General features: G+C 35.0%; 1 protein-coding gene across 1 annotated transcript; it reads right to left on the bottom strand.

Moving 5' to 3' along the window:
• Nucleotides 1-1,726: 1,726 nt before the first annotated feature.
• LOC113315166 (F-box protein At1g70590) lies at nt 1,727-4,171 on the bottom strand. The gene is made up of 4 exons (XM_026563466.1): nt 3,488-4,171; nt 2,580-2,713; nt 2,185-2,367; nt 1,727-2,045 (listed from the first exon to the last, which is right to left on the bottom strand). The coding sequence occupies exons 1-4, from the start codon at nt 4,119-4,121 to the stop codon at nt 1,878-1,880; spliced, it is 1,119 nt and encodes a 372-aa protein (XP_026419251.1). The 5' UTR covers nt 4,122-4,171; the 3' UTR covers nt 1,727-1,877.
• Nucleotides 4,172-14,333: the final 10,162 nt, after the last annotated feature.

Genomic DNA, 14,333 nt, shown 5'->3' with positions numbered 1-14,333 from the left:
TATAATTATCTGTGTAATGGGTTTATCGTAAAACAAGTTTATGCATGCTCCAAACTTTTTTTTTTTGTAAATACAGGCAAACAATCGGATTATACGATTGCACCTAAAAACCGATTGTTTAGGTTCCATCATGGAGTCGGTTTATGTGGGTATCAGTATAATCTGATTCTTCAAATGCAGTTTTTCTGTATCTTTTTCTAGTAAGAATCGGATTACATGTGTATATATATAAACCGATTAATGTCGGTGAAAATTCAAATTTTTTACATGCGCGCAATCGGTTTATGTTGCCAAACATAAAGACCGATTATATTTGGCATGAAAACATAACTGGTTGTTATGGACATTCGAGAAGACCGATTGTGCCAAATTATTTCACTTTTTTCGGAAAAACTAATCGTTGGGGTGTTTCTATATATAGAGAGACCTCATCCTTGGACCCAATATGCCCCAAACTTGCTCATTCTATTCGCTCCTACTCCATAAAATCCACAACTACTCATTTCATACCTCCACATACAAGAAATGGCATCGTTTGACTCCGCCGAAGATTAGGCAATCACCAAAGCATGGTACGCCGAAAGTCGAGTTGATCACTCCTCGTCTGAAACCTTATGGGCGAAATTATATAACAAATTTAAGCAAGATTATGGGAACCCGAATAGAAGAACTCTTCAACAAATCCATGATAGGCACCAAGTCATCCTAGATGCGATAGTTGCATTTATAGCTATCCAACAACGTATTTTGAACGCTAGCCATTTTAGCACGTCCCTTCAATAATTTGTAAGTATTTTTTATGGTTATTCTACATAATCTACTTTTATCAATTTGTAACTAACAAAGTAAGTATGTGTCGTGATTTTGTAGCACGAAGCCATGAAAGCGCGCTACTTGGAGGAAAAGGGGGAAGCATTCATATTTTGATGAAAACTATCACTTCATGGTATCCAAAATTTCGGAGTACGACCCGAACTTTATGGTGGGTGACTCGGACTCGGACTCCTCGGAAGAAGATTGATAGTTTTAAGAGTTGCAAACCCTCACGAGACTATAATTTGTCTAGGGTCACCTAGGGGTTGAAAGGCTTGATGCACATGCTAAGTGCATCCGTGATTCCTACGAAAAGGAAAATAATTGAAATGAATGAATTTTTTTTTTACGAAAATGAAACAATCGGCTTATATATGATGCCAAAAAAGACCGAATATGTGAATCGGATTTTATCTATGCATACGTTAACCAATTCTTGATGCCTTTCTTGAATACCAAAGAACACTACTCATAATCGGTTTACGAGTGCATGAACTTAAATCGATTCCGATGAAGATCCGTTTACATTAGTTGATCTCACATTTAACAAGATTAATTAGCACCTAATACGATCAATTAACACTAATTAATCAGGAATAAAATAGAGAATAGTTGGTTAAGGGGTTTTAGGAAATTACTTCGGGTAAAATAGATAATAAGAGAATAGTTGGTTAAGGGGTTTTGGGAAATTGCTTCCTAACCCTTTTTGTCTTTTAGGAACTGGCCCCAAATAAATGCCCTATGCCTCAAAATAGTTAAGCTACATATATACTAGCTAAATTTAGTTGGAAAATTGGTGTTACTGAAGTCCTGGAATGACAGACCACCAGACCTCATTTTGCGTCAACGGTCGAAAAAGATTAATGTCATGTAGTTCTTGATGATATTAATATAAAAATTATTTGCACCAAAAGATAAAATCATCGCGAACGAGATGGAATCCATTTAAATTTTAAATAAAAGGAATGGAATCCATTTAAATTTTAAATAAAAGGAATCACCGGTGCCTAAGAAGGCAGCCTTAGAAGCTTATTCAATTATGGACTTGCCATCAATTTATTTTCTCAGTGCGAAGAAAGCAGAGGCCTCCAGTTGTCAGCAAGCCGCATCGCATAATCTCGAGAGCCTTGCGTCAACTCTTGGAGTATAATATTCTTAACTTCAGCTGCAGCATTTTCGCCTGCTCGAATGGCAAGCTCTAGGTAAATAAGTGCTCGCATCATCTTCCCTTCCTATGCAAGTCACAAGTATGACTCCATCAGATTTCACAGTTCAAAATTGTTACAAAAAATGGTAAGATGATTTATAACATGTGCGGTTGATTGTCAAATAATTTTGGCATTAAGCGTTCATCATGAAATTGATGCTTACAGAGAACAATCCAAGCCCATGCTCAAACTGAGCTTTACTGTGACCATGATCAGCAGCATGTTTCATCCACTTCTTTGCTTGACGATGATTGAACAGCAAGCCTTCACCAGAGGAGTAGCATAAGGAAGCATTGTACATGGAACGCACATTTCCACCTTCAGCAGCTCTCACATACCAACTGGCCTGGTGCAGTAAATCATTATAATGAAAAATTCAAATATTAAATAAAAAAGACAATAATCTAACCAAATAGAGAAAGCACTTGGCATAGGTTAACATACTTAAAGTTGATACTGCTGATCTATATGGAAGGAAATGAAAACTACTACACAATACTTAAAACATTGGAAGCCAATGGCTTAAAAACTAAGGATGATTAAAATAAAACTACATACAGCTTCCCTTATGTTGCACTCCACACCTCGCCCTTGATGTAGGCAGAGTGCAAGCTGATACTGTGCACGTGAGTGGCCAGCATCTGAGGCTTTATATAGCCATTTTACGGCCTCCTTCGGATTAGGAGGATCAGCTGCGAACACAAAATCAGTGGTAACACAAAAGCTATAATGTGGGATACGAGAAAAGACAATTTTATGAATTTACGGAAAATCATAAGTTATATATATCACTGTACGTGAAGCAGTACTGGTTGCGTATAGAATGACCGAAACTGCTTCTGGAAGGATAACTGTCGAACTACAATAAGATTGTGCGACATAATGAGGTGTTTTTACCTTTTAGATTTCGTTTTGTTTGAAACAAGGAAACATGATCTTGCAGTTTGAGCAGAGAGACTAAAGATAAACATCTTACTTAAAATAGTTAACTACAAGAGAGAAACTTAGAGAAGGTATGTTTCTCTAAATGATACCTAACAAGTCCCCTTAAATTTCAAAATTTACCGCCCCACCAGTTGCAGCTTAGAAATCAGCAATACAACACCTCCCTGCCTATAAACCTTTCCCTCAAATTAAACTTACAAATCCGACAGTTTGTTCACAAACACATAAACGACGCAAACAACTCAACACCAATGAGTTCTCTGCATTATCAAGCCAAGCTTAGGCCAAAAAGTCTTACTCACCTTCATAATTTAAACTAAACAATGGTTAACCACTCAAACACTCATCTAAGGACAGCCTAAGTGACCAGGGCCCACTCTCATACTTGAGTTTAGAGGTTCCAGTCCCTGCTCTAGAGTTTGTCAATATATCTCACCAAGACGTCAAAGGAATCCAAACTTAATTCTTGGAATTCGGAAAAATATCGATCAACATTGAAACCAATGTAGTAATTATTATACCTTGTAAGTAAGAAATCCCCAAATTACAACGACCAGCAGGATCACCGAGTTCTGCAGCTCTTCTGTAAAAAACAATTCCTTCTTCTCTTTTACCCATTTCCCAATAAATAAGACCAGCATCAACCATAGCAAGTGTAGAACCACGAACCGAACCTTGTAAGAACGAATCTAATGCTTTCTGAATATTAGGTCTAACACCACCTTTACCATGTTTATATCTTTTACCCCAACGAACAAATAACATAGCTTCTCTTAATGGTTTTAATGCATCTCTCCATGATTTACATACTAATGATGATGACCTTAAATCTGGTAATGTAAATGAAGCTGCAATTCTTGATAATACATCATAAGGAAGTAATGAGAAATTAGAGTAATCTGGTGGTTTTAATGATGAAATTGATGATGTGGGTCTTGATGATTTGTATTTTGTTTTTGATTTTGATGATGAATTTGATTGATAGTGATGCCCGTGATATGACTTTGTTGTTTTGTCGACTGCAAAGTGTCTTCTCTTGTGAAATTCCTGTTGGTGTTGTTGATTATGGAGGTGTAAGTTGTTGTTGAATTTCGCTAGCGGTAAAGCTGAGTAGTTTGGTCCGTCCGATGGTGCTGGCCATGTTTTCTGATTCATTTTTTTCTTCCCTTAGTAACAGACGGCGAGGGAGAGAGAAGAGGAAAAAAGCACGAAGAATGTGCTGCTCTTATATATTTGGGCAGTTGGGCCGCTTGTGATAGTTGAGATGCCAAGAGGTTTACACTAGAATCCTAATCTGGGGCAATACCCAAAACCTTTGGGGCATATTGAATAGGACAAAAACATGATATGAAATAATGTTTTTGGGTGCTCTCTATCCATTCATTTTTCATAAAGGTGAAAATACCCTTAAATGATTAGTGTTTAATTAGTGTAAGTTGTTAATGATTAGTGGCGGCTATTCTATACATAATATGACGGTTAATAAGTGGCCTCGCAAGTTTATTGATCAGTGTGAACGTGTTATTCACAATTTCATTTGGACTAGAGATTCGGTTACTAGTAGATCTGTAGTGGTTGGCTATGATAAAATTTTCTCTCCTTATGCTGAAGAGGGTCTTGGTCTTAAAGGCTCTTTTAATGAAATTTTGTTGACAGATTCGCACTTCTAAAAAAGTTTGGGCCAGATTTCTTGTTGCGCGTTTCTTTGATGGGAACGTTAACATTAAGAGGTATGGAATTAAATCAACTATACTGCTGGGTATTTGTTTGGTTTATGATCAGGTTCAAGCTAATATTAAATGCATGATTGGAGATGACCGCTCAACATCTCTGTACTTTGATAACTGGTGTGCTAACAGTAGCCTTGCTACTATTCTTGACATTCCTGATCTGGACCGCAATATTCGGGTAAGCGACATTCTGGTGCATGGAGTTTGAGCCATACCAGACGTGCACAAGCATTATTTTCTGGAAGCTGCTATTGATTTGCATAACCTGCCTAGGCCGCTTGGTGGAGATGACACTTTTGTGTGGATGCCTGACAACAAGGGAGTTTTTTCTGTCCGTTCAGCAAGAGAAATGATCAGGACTCGCCATGAACCAATAGAGGGGGCTAATTTGATCTGGAAAAAGTGTATTCACCCTACACTTTCTGCCCAAAACTGGAAGCTTCAGCGACGGTCTTGTGCAACCTATGATCTGATCCGCGCGAGATTTAAACAGGAGATGGCCTTGAAATGTTATTTATGCTCCAATGCAGAAGAATCTCTAGATCATATTTTGCGGCACTGTAATATTGCTGCAAAAGCTTGGTTATGGATCTCTAACATTTTTGGTTTAACTGCACAGTTAAATTTGGTCCAGGCATACATGGAAGCTACAGGGAGGAGCAGAATGGTCAAATATTTATGGCTCTTGTGTATTCTAGTGATTCGTACAGAAATATGGTATACAAGTAATAAGGCGGTGTTTGAAGACAAGAATGCACATTGTCCATTTTTCCACAAACATATTCTTCATTTAATCCAGGAGTATTATATACGACTTAAGGGTGATATGAGGAACACCATCGAAGATGTGCGCAATTTGAACTTTTTCAGAGTTAAGCATAGAAGAGTTAATCATCAAGTGCCAGCTGAGTGTTTTTGGAATCCGCCGGAGGAAGGAGAACTTCTTATTTGTTGTGATGGGGCTGCTCGAGGTAACCCATGGGTTGTGGGAGCTGGAGATGTGGTTCGTGATTCAAGTTGTGCTGTTCTTGGTGTTATGTCTATTGGGCTTGGAACAACAACTAACTATCTTTCTGAAATCTATGGAGTTGTAGTGGGTTTGGAATGGGCGATAAAATGGGGAGTGCGAAGAATTTTAATTCGAACTGATTCTAAAAGTGTGATGGAAGCTTTTAATAATTTTTCAATTCCGTAGTGTATTCGACCGAGGTGGTTAGCCCTTATGGAAAATTATGATTAGGTTCGTTTTGAACATACTTTCAGAGAAATAAACCCTTCCAAGGACACTATGGCTAAAAGGGGTTGTTTGTTAGGAGAAGGACAAGGAATGAATTATGATAGGGGACCATTTTTTTCTGAACTCAGTAGAGTTACCTTTTGTTTCTTATTTCAGATTCAATTAGTCTATAAGTTTTTGGGGTTTTTTTTACCTCTTTTCTTATAATTTTTTTTGTAAATACTTTATATTAGTAGTATATATTTTGACTTATAAAAGAAAAGGTTAATGATTAGAGTTAGTGTTAGTGTTAATTTACGAGAGTAATTTTGTGATGCCCCAACCTAATCACCTGCTTAGCTAATAGGATTACCACCTAATCGAAACATCAAATCTAAATTTAAAGATCTTAAGAATCGTAACTACAAAAACTAATCTCGATACAACCCAAAACACTCTGATATTACATAAATGAAAATCTCTCGAGTGATATGAATATAATAATGTGTTGTCTTACAAGTTAACAAAGAAAACATAATAAAAGATATACGATATCACTAACATTCGATAAAACTCTAAGCTTTGAAAACTAATATTTTCGTGTGCACCACCACTTTTGAAAACTGTTAGAGCACAGCTCGGTTGAACCCAACAAGCGTTGGTCTGTCAAGTTTGGTTGTCATATTTTAGTGAAATAAAACTCATTTAAAGAATCGCTTGATTTTACTAGAGTCAACTTCGTATAGGTTAGCTTGAAAGTATTAGGATATGAGACATTACAAGTATTACGTGAAGACTTGAAGAATGTGAAAAAGTAAGAAGCTACAAAGACGACATCATCCTTCCACTTGAGGTTAGTAATATTTGACTTGAACTGTTTCATTCCCTAACGTATCTTTCAAGTCGTGTATATTGAAAACACAAATGCGAAGCTGTGAATGATTATACTCTAATAATACATAGTATTAAGGAATACAATACAAAGTATGACGCTTATCTTTTGAACTTCTTATATAAGACATCGACATAATCGTATGAATGCTATTGTGATTATGTATGGGTATGGGTGAAGATTTCGTCCTAGGAAACAATGTTTTACATTAGTTTAAAGGAAGTACAAATCATAAACTTGTTTTATGAATCGAAAGGGAAATTGCTAGGCTTGTTGGTATTGTTATTCATTGAAAATCTTTGGATTACCAATATGTGTGTTTATTATAATTGCTCATGACTTGCTTATGTTCTTGGTAAAACTATTCACAAGGCCTGACTTATGTATCGGTATGACTTTTATTAGTGAAACCGATCTTAAGTAATCACCTGAGATGGTACGATCGATTTTTGTAATTGGTATGACCAACTCTAGACATTGGGGGACCGATCCTAGTAAGAGGTGCAACCGATCACAAAAGAGGAATTGATCCTTGTAATAGGTGCAATAAGTTTTTAGTTATTGGGAACCTATCCTATGAACATGTACAACACGTTTTTAGTTATTGGGAACCGATCCTCATGAGGGGTTCTGATTGAAACAATATGTGAAAAAGTCACAATATGTTGAATCGTTTTTGGATTAGCATAAAAGCATATGTGTTTCGGGGTTTCAACTTTTGCTTTGCATTAGTTAAAACCGGTTTTCAACCTTTCTCTGGTAAAGGTTGCTCTTTGTTGTTATTTTTTTGTCTTGCGAGAGGATGACAACCCAATCGGGGAGAGTTCTAATGTGAACTTGCGCTTAATGACATATCTTTCGGGGGTGAAGAGGATGCGGAATCTGAGGTAACGAATTTTTTAGATAATCGTTTTCCTGTTTAAGAAAAGCCTGATTTTATTGCATATATTTATTGCTTTTGCTTAACAAAATTTCGGTACAATTGATGTTTATTCCATTATTTGTGTATGGATATATGTGTGATTCAATTGTTTTTGGTTAAGAAAAACTATTGTTATCTTGCTTTATTGTTTGGTATCAATTGTTTTGAGTTACGAAATTTCGGTGCAATTACGGTACTTTAAGGTCTATGTTGTTTCAATTGCTTCCGGTTGAGGTAAATAATTATGCAAGTTGATTTATTTAGTCTGTATGAACTGTTTATGGCTTAACAAAAGAAAAGGTTTCGGGATGAATTGTTTAGTCCAATTCGATTCTGGATAAGAGAAACTAAGTTAATTATGATCTTAGTTAGACTTATCAAAGTGGAGGTTTTGGTTATTCAAGTCTAATCGAATGCCTTAACAAGAAATGCTAGTTAACTAACCTAGTACTTGTCTTGTTTAGAAGTGAAAGGTCTAAGTTATTGATGAGAATAACTAGAGCCTGATGAGAAAAATAAAGTTAATTCTGATCTTTATTTTGGTCTTATCGAACAAGCGATTGTATCTGTGCAATCAGTTTAGCGAAGGAACTAAGGTGTTAGTCAATTTATGATTTGCTAAACTATTAGGGAAAATTGCTTCTGGCAATTGTTTCCTTGGTAACATATCAAAACAAAATTACTTTGTAGTTTCGGTTTTGATATTGGTTATCAAAAATGGTGTGTGGAACACTCGTGCTTAACTCTTATAGGTGTTGCAAGTCTCTTTGTAAGATTTGTAAGATCCTTTCGGTCTGTCCTTTATTTGCTCGTACCTTTGTCATTTTGTGACAAAAAGGGGGAGAAATATATAGAGTAAACAAGTGATATTGATATTGATTTGGTATCACTAAGGAAAGGACAATGGTGCTTAAACGTTATATCTAACGAAAAGAGCAAAGCATAGACTAAGGGGGAGCAACATATCATATGATGGTGGAAATAACAAAGACGTGCGGATTAAAAATCTACCCATCTTACCTTTAAGGGGAGTATTAGGTTTGTTATTATAATGTCAACAACGGTATTTATGAATTGAATGTATACAGGTTATTGTGCTGTTGAATTTGGGAATCAAGCATATGTGTAATGAATTCTTGTAATTTGTTTATCCATATGATGTAAGAGTTTTGTCACTAAAATTGACAAAGGGGGAGATTGTTAGAGCATAGCTCGGTTGAACCCACCAAGTGTTGGTATGTCAAGTTTCGTTTTCATATTTTAATGAAATAAAACTCTTTTACAGAGTCGCTTGATTATTTACTAGAGTAAACTTCGTATAGGTTAGCTTGAAAGTATTAGGATATGAGACATTACAAGTATTACGTGAAGACTTGAAGAATGTGAAGAAGTAAAGAGCTACAACGACAACATCATCCTTCCACTTGAGGTTAGTAATATTTGACTTGAACTGTTTCATTCCCTAACGTATCGTTCAAGTCGTGCATATTGAAAACATAACAGCGAAGCTGTGAATGATTATACTCTAGTTAGATATAGTATTAAGGAATACAATACGAAGTATAATGCTTATCTTTTGAACTTCGTATATAAGACATCGACATAATCGTATGAATGCTATTGTGATTATGTGTATGGATATGGGTGAAGATTTCGTCATAGGAAACAATGTTTTACATTCGTTTAAAGGAAGTACAATTTATAAACTTGTTTTATGAATCGAAAGGGAAATCACTAGGCTTATTGGTATTGTTATTCATTGCAAATCTTTGGATTACCAATATATGTGTTTATACAACCACTCATAACTTTTTATGTATCTTGGTAAAACTATTCACAATGCCTGACTTTTGTATTGGTAAGACTTTTATTAGTGAAACCGATCTTAAGTAATCACCTGAGATAGTATGATCGATATTTGTAATTGGTGTGACCATTCTTAGTCATTGGGTGACCGATCCTAGAACTTGGTTGGGATTAATCACAAGATGTCTAATCGATGCTTATAGTAGGTTAACAAGTTTTAGTAATTGGTGTGACCGATCCTATAACTTGTGCCACCAATCATAAGTAAGTACCATAAATAAGTGGTAACCGATCCTGGTACTTAGTTAACAATGTTTTGGAAACTAATGTGTTAGTAGCCACTTAGAGGTAGAACCGAAACTTGTTTTGGTAGAACCGTTAAACCCATGAATGATGATTGAATGTTTTTGATCAATCCCACAGTTCTTGGAAATCAGATGAACCAATTCTAAACTCGTTTGGAAGTGTGGAAAATCGGTTGCAAGATTGTAAATATGAAAAAAGATTTACAGAGTAAAGATGTCGACATACTTTGAACATGTGCAGTAACTTAATCTTTTATTGTTCAAAGATTTTCCTTAATAACTAAAGGAGAATCTCGGGTCGAAATAAATTGAGAATCTTGTAAATAAGGTTTTTAGTTTTATATGCTTTTAATTTCCAGCAATTAAAATATATATATTTAGAAAATAAAAATTGGTAATGTGCATTTACTAATTGGAGATTTTCAACTGAGATCTTGGTCAATATTTGGACAGAGCATTTCCAGGAATTATGAAAACCTAATCTGGAAATATATTGCATATCTTGAGAATATTTTCGATTTTCGAAATTCCTTGGTGTCCAAACTTCCTTGGTCATAAATATTGATGTTTGTATTTCAAGCAAACTAATCCTCAGAGCCAGCAAAACTACCTAGTTGTGTTGTTACTGGTGGATCTGTCTATTCGGAGAGGAAAATACCCTAATTAAGAGAAATCTTTTACGGCTGCTCGTTTTAAAGACTTCTTTGGGATTGGGAAGCTCTACGAGTATCGTTGGTGGGAAACTAGATAATTGCAGTTTATTATTAGTTTTCGATTGATTTGATTAACTAAGTGGTTGAACTTTGATTGTACCTAGTTTTTTTATGCTTGAGAATCTTCTATTCTGATATAAGATTCACTCAAACTAGATCGAAGTTTCGACGGGGATCTTTAGACTGTTTGTAGATCCAAAGACGTCTTATGATAATCCATTGTTAACAGACTCCGTTCTGTGTGTGATTGATCACAAGAGATTCAAGTTGATTGTGTGCAGGTGTTTATTGAAGATATAAGAAGATTTGAAGACAAAGAAGATTGCTTGTTTGAGTTCATAATCTTTGGTGTGCACAAAAATTGATCGGCTGGGGATCCAACTATAATCGGTTTATATGTGATAATCGTGATTGATTAGTTGAGTAGATCGACATCAATATATTCTTTTTGTGACTAAGAAATATTGACTGCAAAATCTAGACAATTACTTTGGTAGTTGTATTGAGATAGATCTAAGAACCTGACAAAGGAGTTTATTGGGATAAACGGAAGAGCCTTTTGTCAAACTCATATCACTTGTTTGAAAAGAGTTGTTACCGAACAGATCTGTTGTTCCTTTACTTTTGTAATACGAACCAAAGGAATTGCTCCAAGTGCGTAACTTATTACAAGTTGGAGGCGCAGGGATACAGACGGAACTAAGTGAACTATAGGCTTAGTTGCTTGGTCTCAACTATACGAAGTTGGTTTAGATTTTGTATAACGGCTTAATCATGGGAGTATTCAATTCTGGACAAGGTCCCAGGGTTTTTCTGCATTTGCGGTTTCCTCGTTAACAAAATCTTGCTGTGTCTTTTACTTTTCTATTTACGCAATTATAAATGTTTTTATTATAGTTAGAATTAAAATACACAAACGTTAATTCCTAATTACTTGATAGAAATACCATTGTGTTTGGTTAAGTCTGAACCTATTATCAAGTAATCATACTTCGTTTTTGTATTCTCTCGATCTTGTATCCATAGTCAATCACATAAGTTATTTTGTTGTCTTATTGTCTCGATCTCGTATCCATAGACGATCACACGAAGCGTGAACAAATTAGTTGTATTATCTCAACTCAGTCCATAGACAATCACTTTCCGAGAAAGGACTTATAGGTGGAAAAGTTTTAGATTGAGGTATATTTGGGTACCCTCGTCTTTTCAATTGGTGTCAGAGCAGGAAAACACGAAAAGATCTAACAATATATGTTTGGTACGATCCAACCTATAATAAATTGAATCTAATGGTTGATTCAGATAACGTAACGGCAGGATTTGACTACTTCAAAAACTCGTGGTGGAAGACACGAATGAAGTATGTAATACTCTTATTCCTAAATGTTTTAGGAATTAGAATTATACCTATGTATGTCTTGGATGACGTACATGATCCTTTGGATCCGATAGGATTGTATATCATTGTGTATGATACTAACTGTGATAATGATACAATTCTATATGAGACAGGATGTATCTTGCAAATGCATAAGATTCCTCTCAAAAAATTTCATTATTATTTGAACCATGGCTACTGTGTTCTTGAAAAATATGGAATCTTAAATATATTTCGGATGACCTACCAAAGTATATATATGTACATTTTCAGATAGAAGAATGTCAATGTATCGCTACCTAGGATGCGATTTTGGAAACCATGTAACCTTACAAGGAACGATTTTTCAGTTAATAATTCTATTAACAATGGATTGCTTCATACATCTCATAATTGTTTTAATGAAGCAAGTGATCTTTTGAAATGTTACAAGATTTATGATTCTAGTGGAATTTTTAACAAATATCATAGATTTATGTAAAAATTCTATTAGAGAATTTTTGAGTGAATTTCAAATGATGTTATCAAATTCTGGTAATAAGCGAGTAAACAGATTTTTGGACATAAACATAGAATCAATCCAAGATAAAGATCCAGACCATGAAAAACCGGTTTTCCAAAAGAAAGACCTAGATATAAAATCAGAATTGTATCCCCACAAGCTTCGGTTTCTGATTTTGGTAGAATTTCCTAAAGCTAGTTATTTACGGTTTTTGATATCTATTATTTCTATAAAAGATAACCTCTTGCTATGTTTACAAACATATTGGGGAAGACTGATCGAAACTGTAACTAGGGTTTTTCATATTTTTACAAATACGAGAAAGAGGAAATCAAGAGACACATCATGTGATGACCGAGTCAGATACGATGATATTGGTAGGATCAAATTTCCTAACAGTATTGATGACAAGCATGAATTTACTCGTTTTGTTGACAGCTCATGCTTTAGAAAATACGAAACTCTTAAGGGGATGGAGTTCACTACTGAAAATAAATTCGATGCAGATGTCCAAGATAAGGATTATGTGAAGTTGTTCAAGATCAGAACTAGGGAAAGCTTTTTTATTTTGAAAAATATTCACCTGATATGGTAAGAGTTTTTTATGCGAATATTCATAATGTTGATCATAAAAATCTTATCTTTGTTACTCTTGTTGGTCAAGGACTCTACTATGTTAATCTTAAGAAATTTCTAATGTTATTGAGTACAATGTGGAATGTAATCACTTGATTACTGGAGTTGAAATTGAGCACGATACAATTTCAACACATCTCATTAGAAGATCGACAGAGCGGGAAAATGGTAGATTACCAACAAAATATATACCCTTTTACTCAATGGTATTCGGTAAACTTGCTTTAGCAACCCTATTTTCAAGCACTAGGGATAAGTCAGTCTATGACAAAGATTTTGCAGAATTTGTTTATTTTCTGTTAACAAGAGACTCTTAAATTGATATTTGTGGAATCATTGTCAGTCAAATGATAAAAATCTCAGGTTCTATCTCTTCCTCAGGAATAAAGAGGCATCTCGGTTTTCCATGTATAATTACAAAGATTTGTGAATCCATCGCGGGAGATGATTTTGATGACATGAGAAGCATTACGACTGTCTCTAAAAGGACCAGAAATAAAAGCATTCATCGAATTCTAACAACAAGTATCTTCTAGCTCATCTTGAAACTTTTGGTAAACAACTTGTCTGTTTTTCAGAAGCAGCCGGGCTTTGCTGCTCGAAAAGATCTAAAAACTCTTAAAGGAATTCTAAAGATTGAATCGGAGTTTTGGACCTAGAATCGGAAATAGAAGAAGAGCATCGAAAAGTACTTGATCACAAGGAATGTTCCTCCCAATAATTAATAAAAAAAAATAGACATCAGTTTCTGATTTATTTCAATAATTGTATAAGATCTATTATGAATAAAACTATTATTTATAAATAAAATTATTAGTTTATAATTTTTCTTGTGATAGTTTTTCGATTACATAGCCTGTGCTTGAATGCTTTATATTATTGCTATGTATGTTTATGAGATGTTTGATTTTGGTTTTCATAACCTTAATATTCGATCTCATATTACCCTTATGGTTTGGGTGAATTTTTGGTTTAGCAGAATTAAGTTCTAGCCCATGTTGGTAGGCTTTATCAAAGAATCATATACTAGTGGAAAATGGGATTTTAAAGTCTTCTCGGGCTTTATGATTAAGACTACCCTGGGCTTACTTTATAATTTGGTCTTCCGAAGGTAATCATTTTGCACGGAAAAGCAAATATAGCTTCCGTGGAAGTCGTAATATAGGTTAGTAGTTCGGAAGAGAATTAGAGTTTAGAGGAGGAGTATAGTTAAGTCTGCGGGTGGAAATAGTTTCTGTGGTCCCAACTCCCGAGGTTTCCTTATCTT

This window comes from Papaver somniferum, chromosome 10 (assembly GCF_003573695.1).
Source record: "Papaver somniferum cultivar HN1 chromosome 10, ASM357369v1, whole genome shotgun sequence".
Classification (NCBI taxonomy): Eukaryota; Viridiplantae; Streptophyta; class Magnoliopsida; order Ranunculales; family Papaveraceae; genus Papaver; species Papaver somniferum.
Note: the sequence above shows the minus strand (reverse complement) of the source record. Positions and strands in the feature narration are given on the sequence as shown.

What these genes read in the sequence shown, in the direction of transcription:
- LOC113315166 (XM_026563466.1), bottom strand. Translation starts at nt 4,121, where the DNA reads ATGAATCAGAAAACATGGCCAGCACCATCGGACGGACCAAACTACTCA. An exon ending in AGTGCAACATAAGGGAAGCT is followed by an intron (nt 2,368 to 2,579) that starts GTATGTAGTTTT and finishes TTACTGCACCAG; the next exon opens with GCCAGTTGGTATGTGAGAGC. An exon ending in ATGGGCTTGGATTGTTCTCT is followed by an intron (nt 2,046 to 2,184) that starts GTAAGCATCAAT and finishes TGACTTGCATAG; the next exon opens with GAAGGGAAGATGATGCGAGC.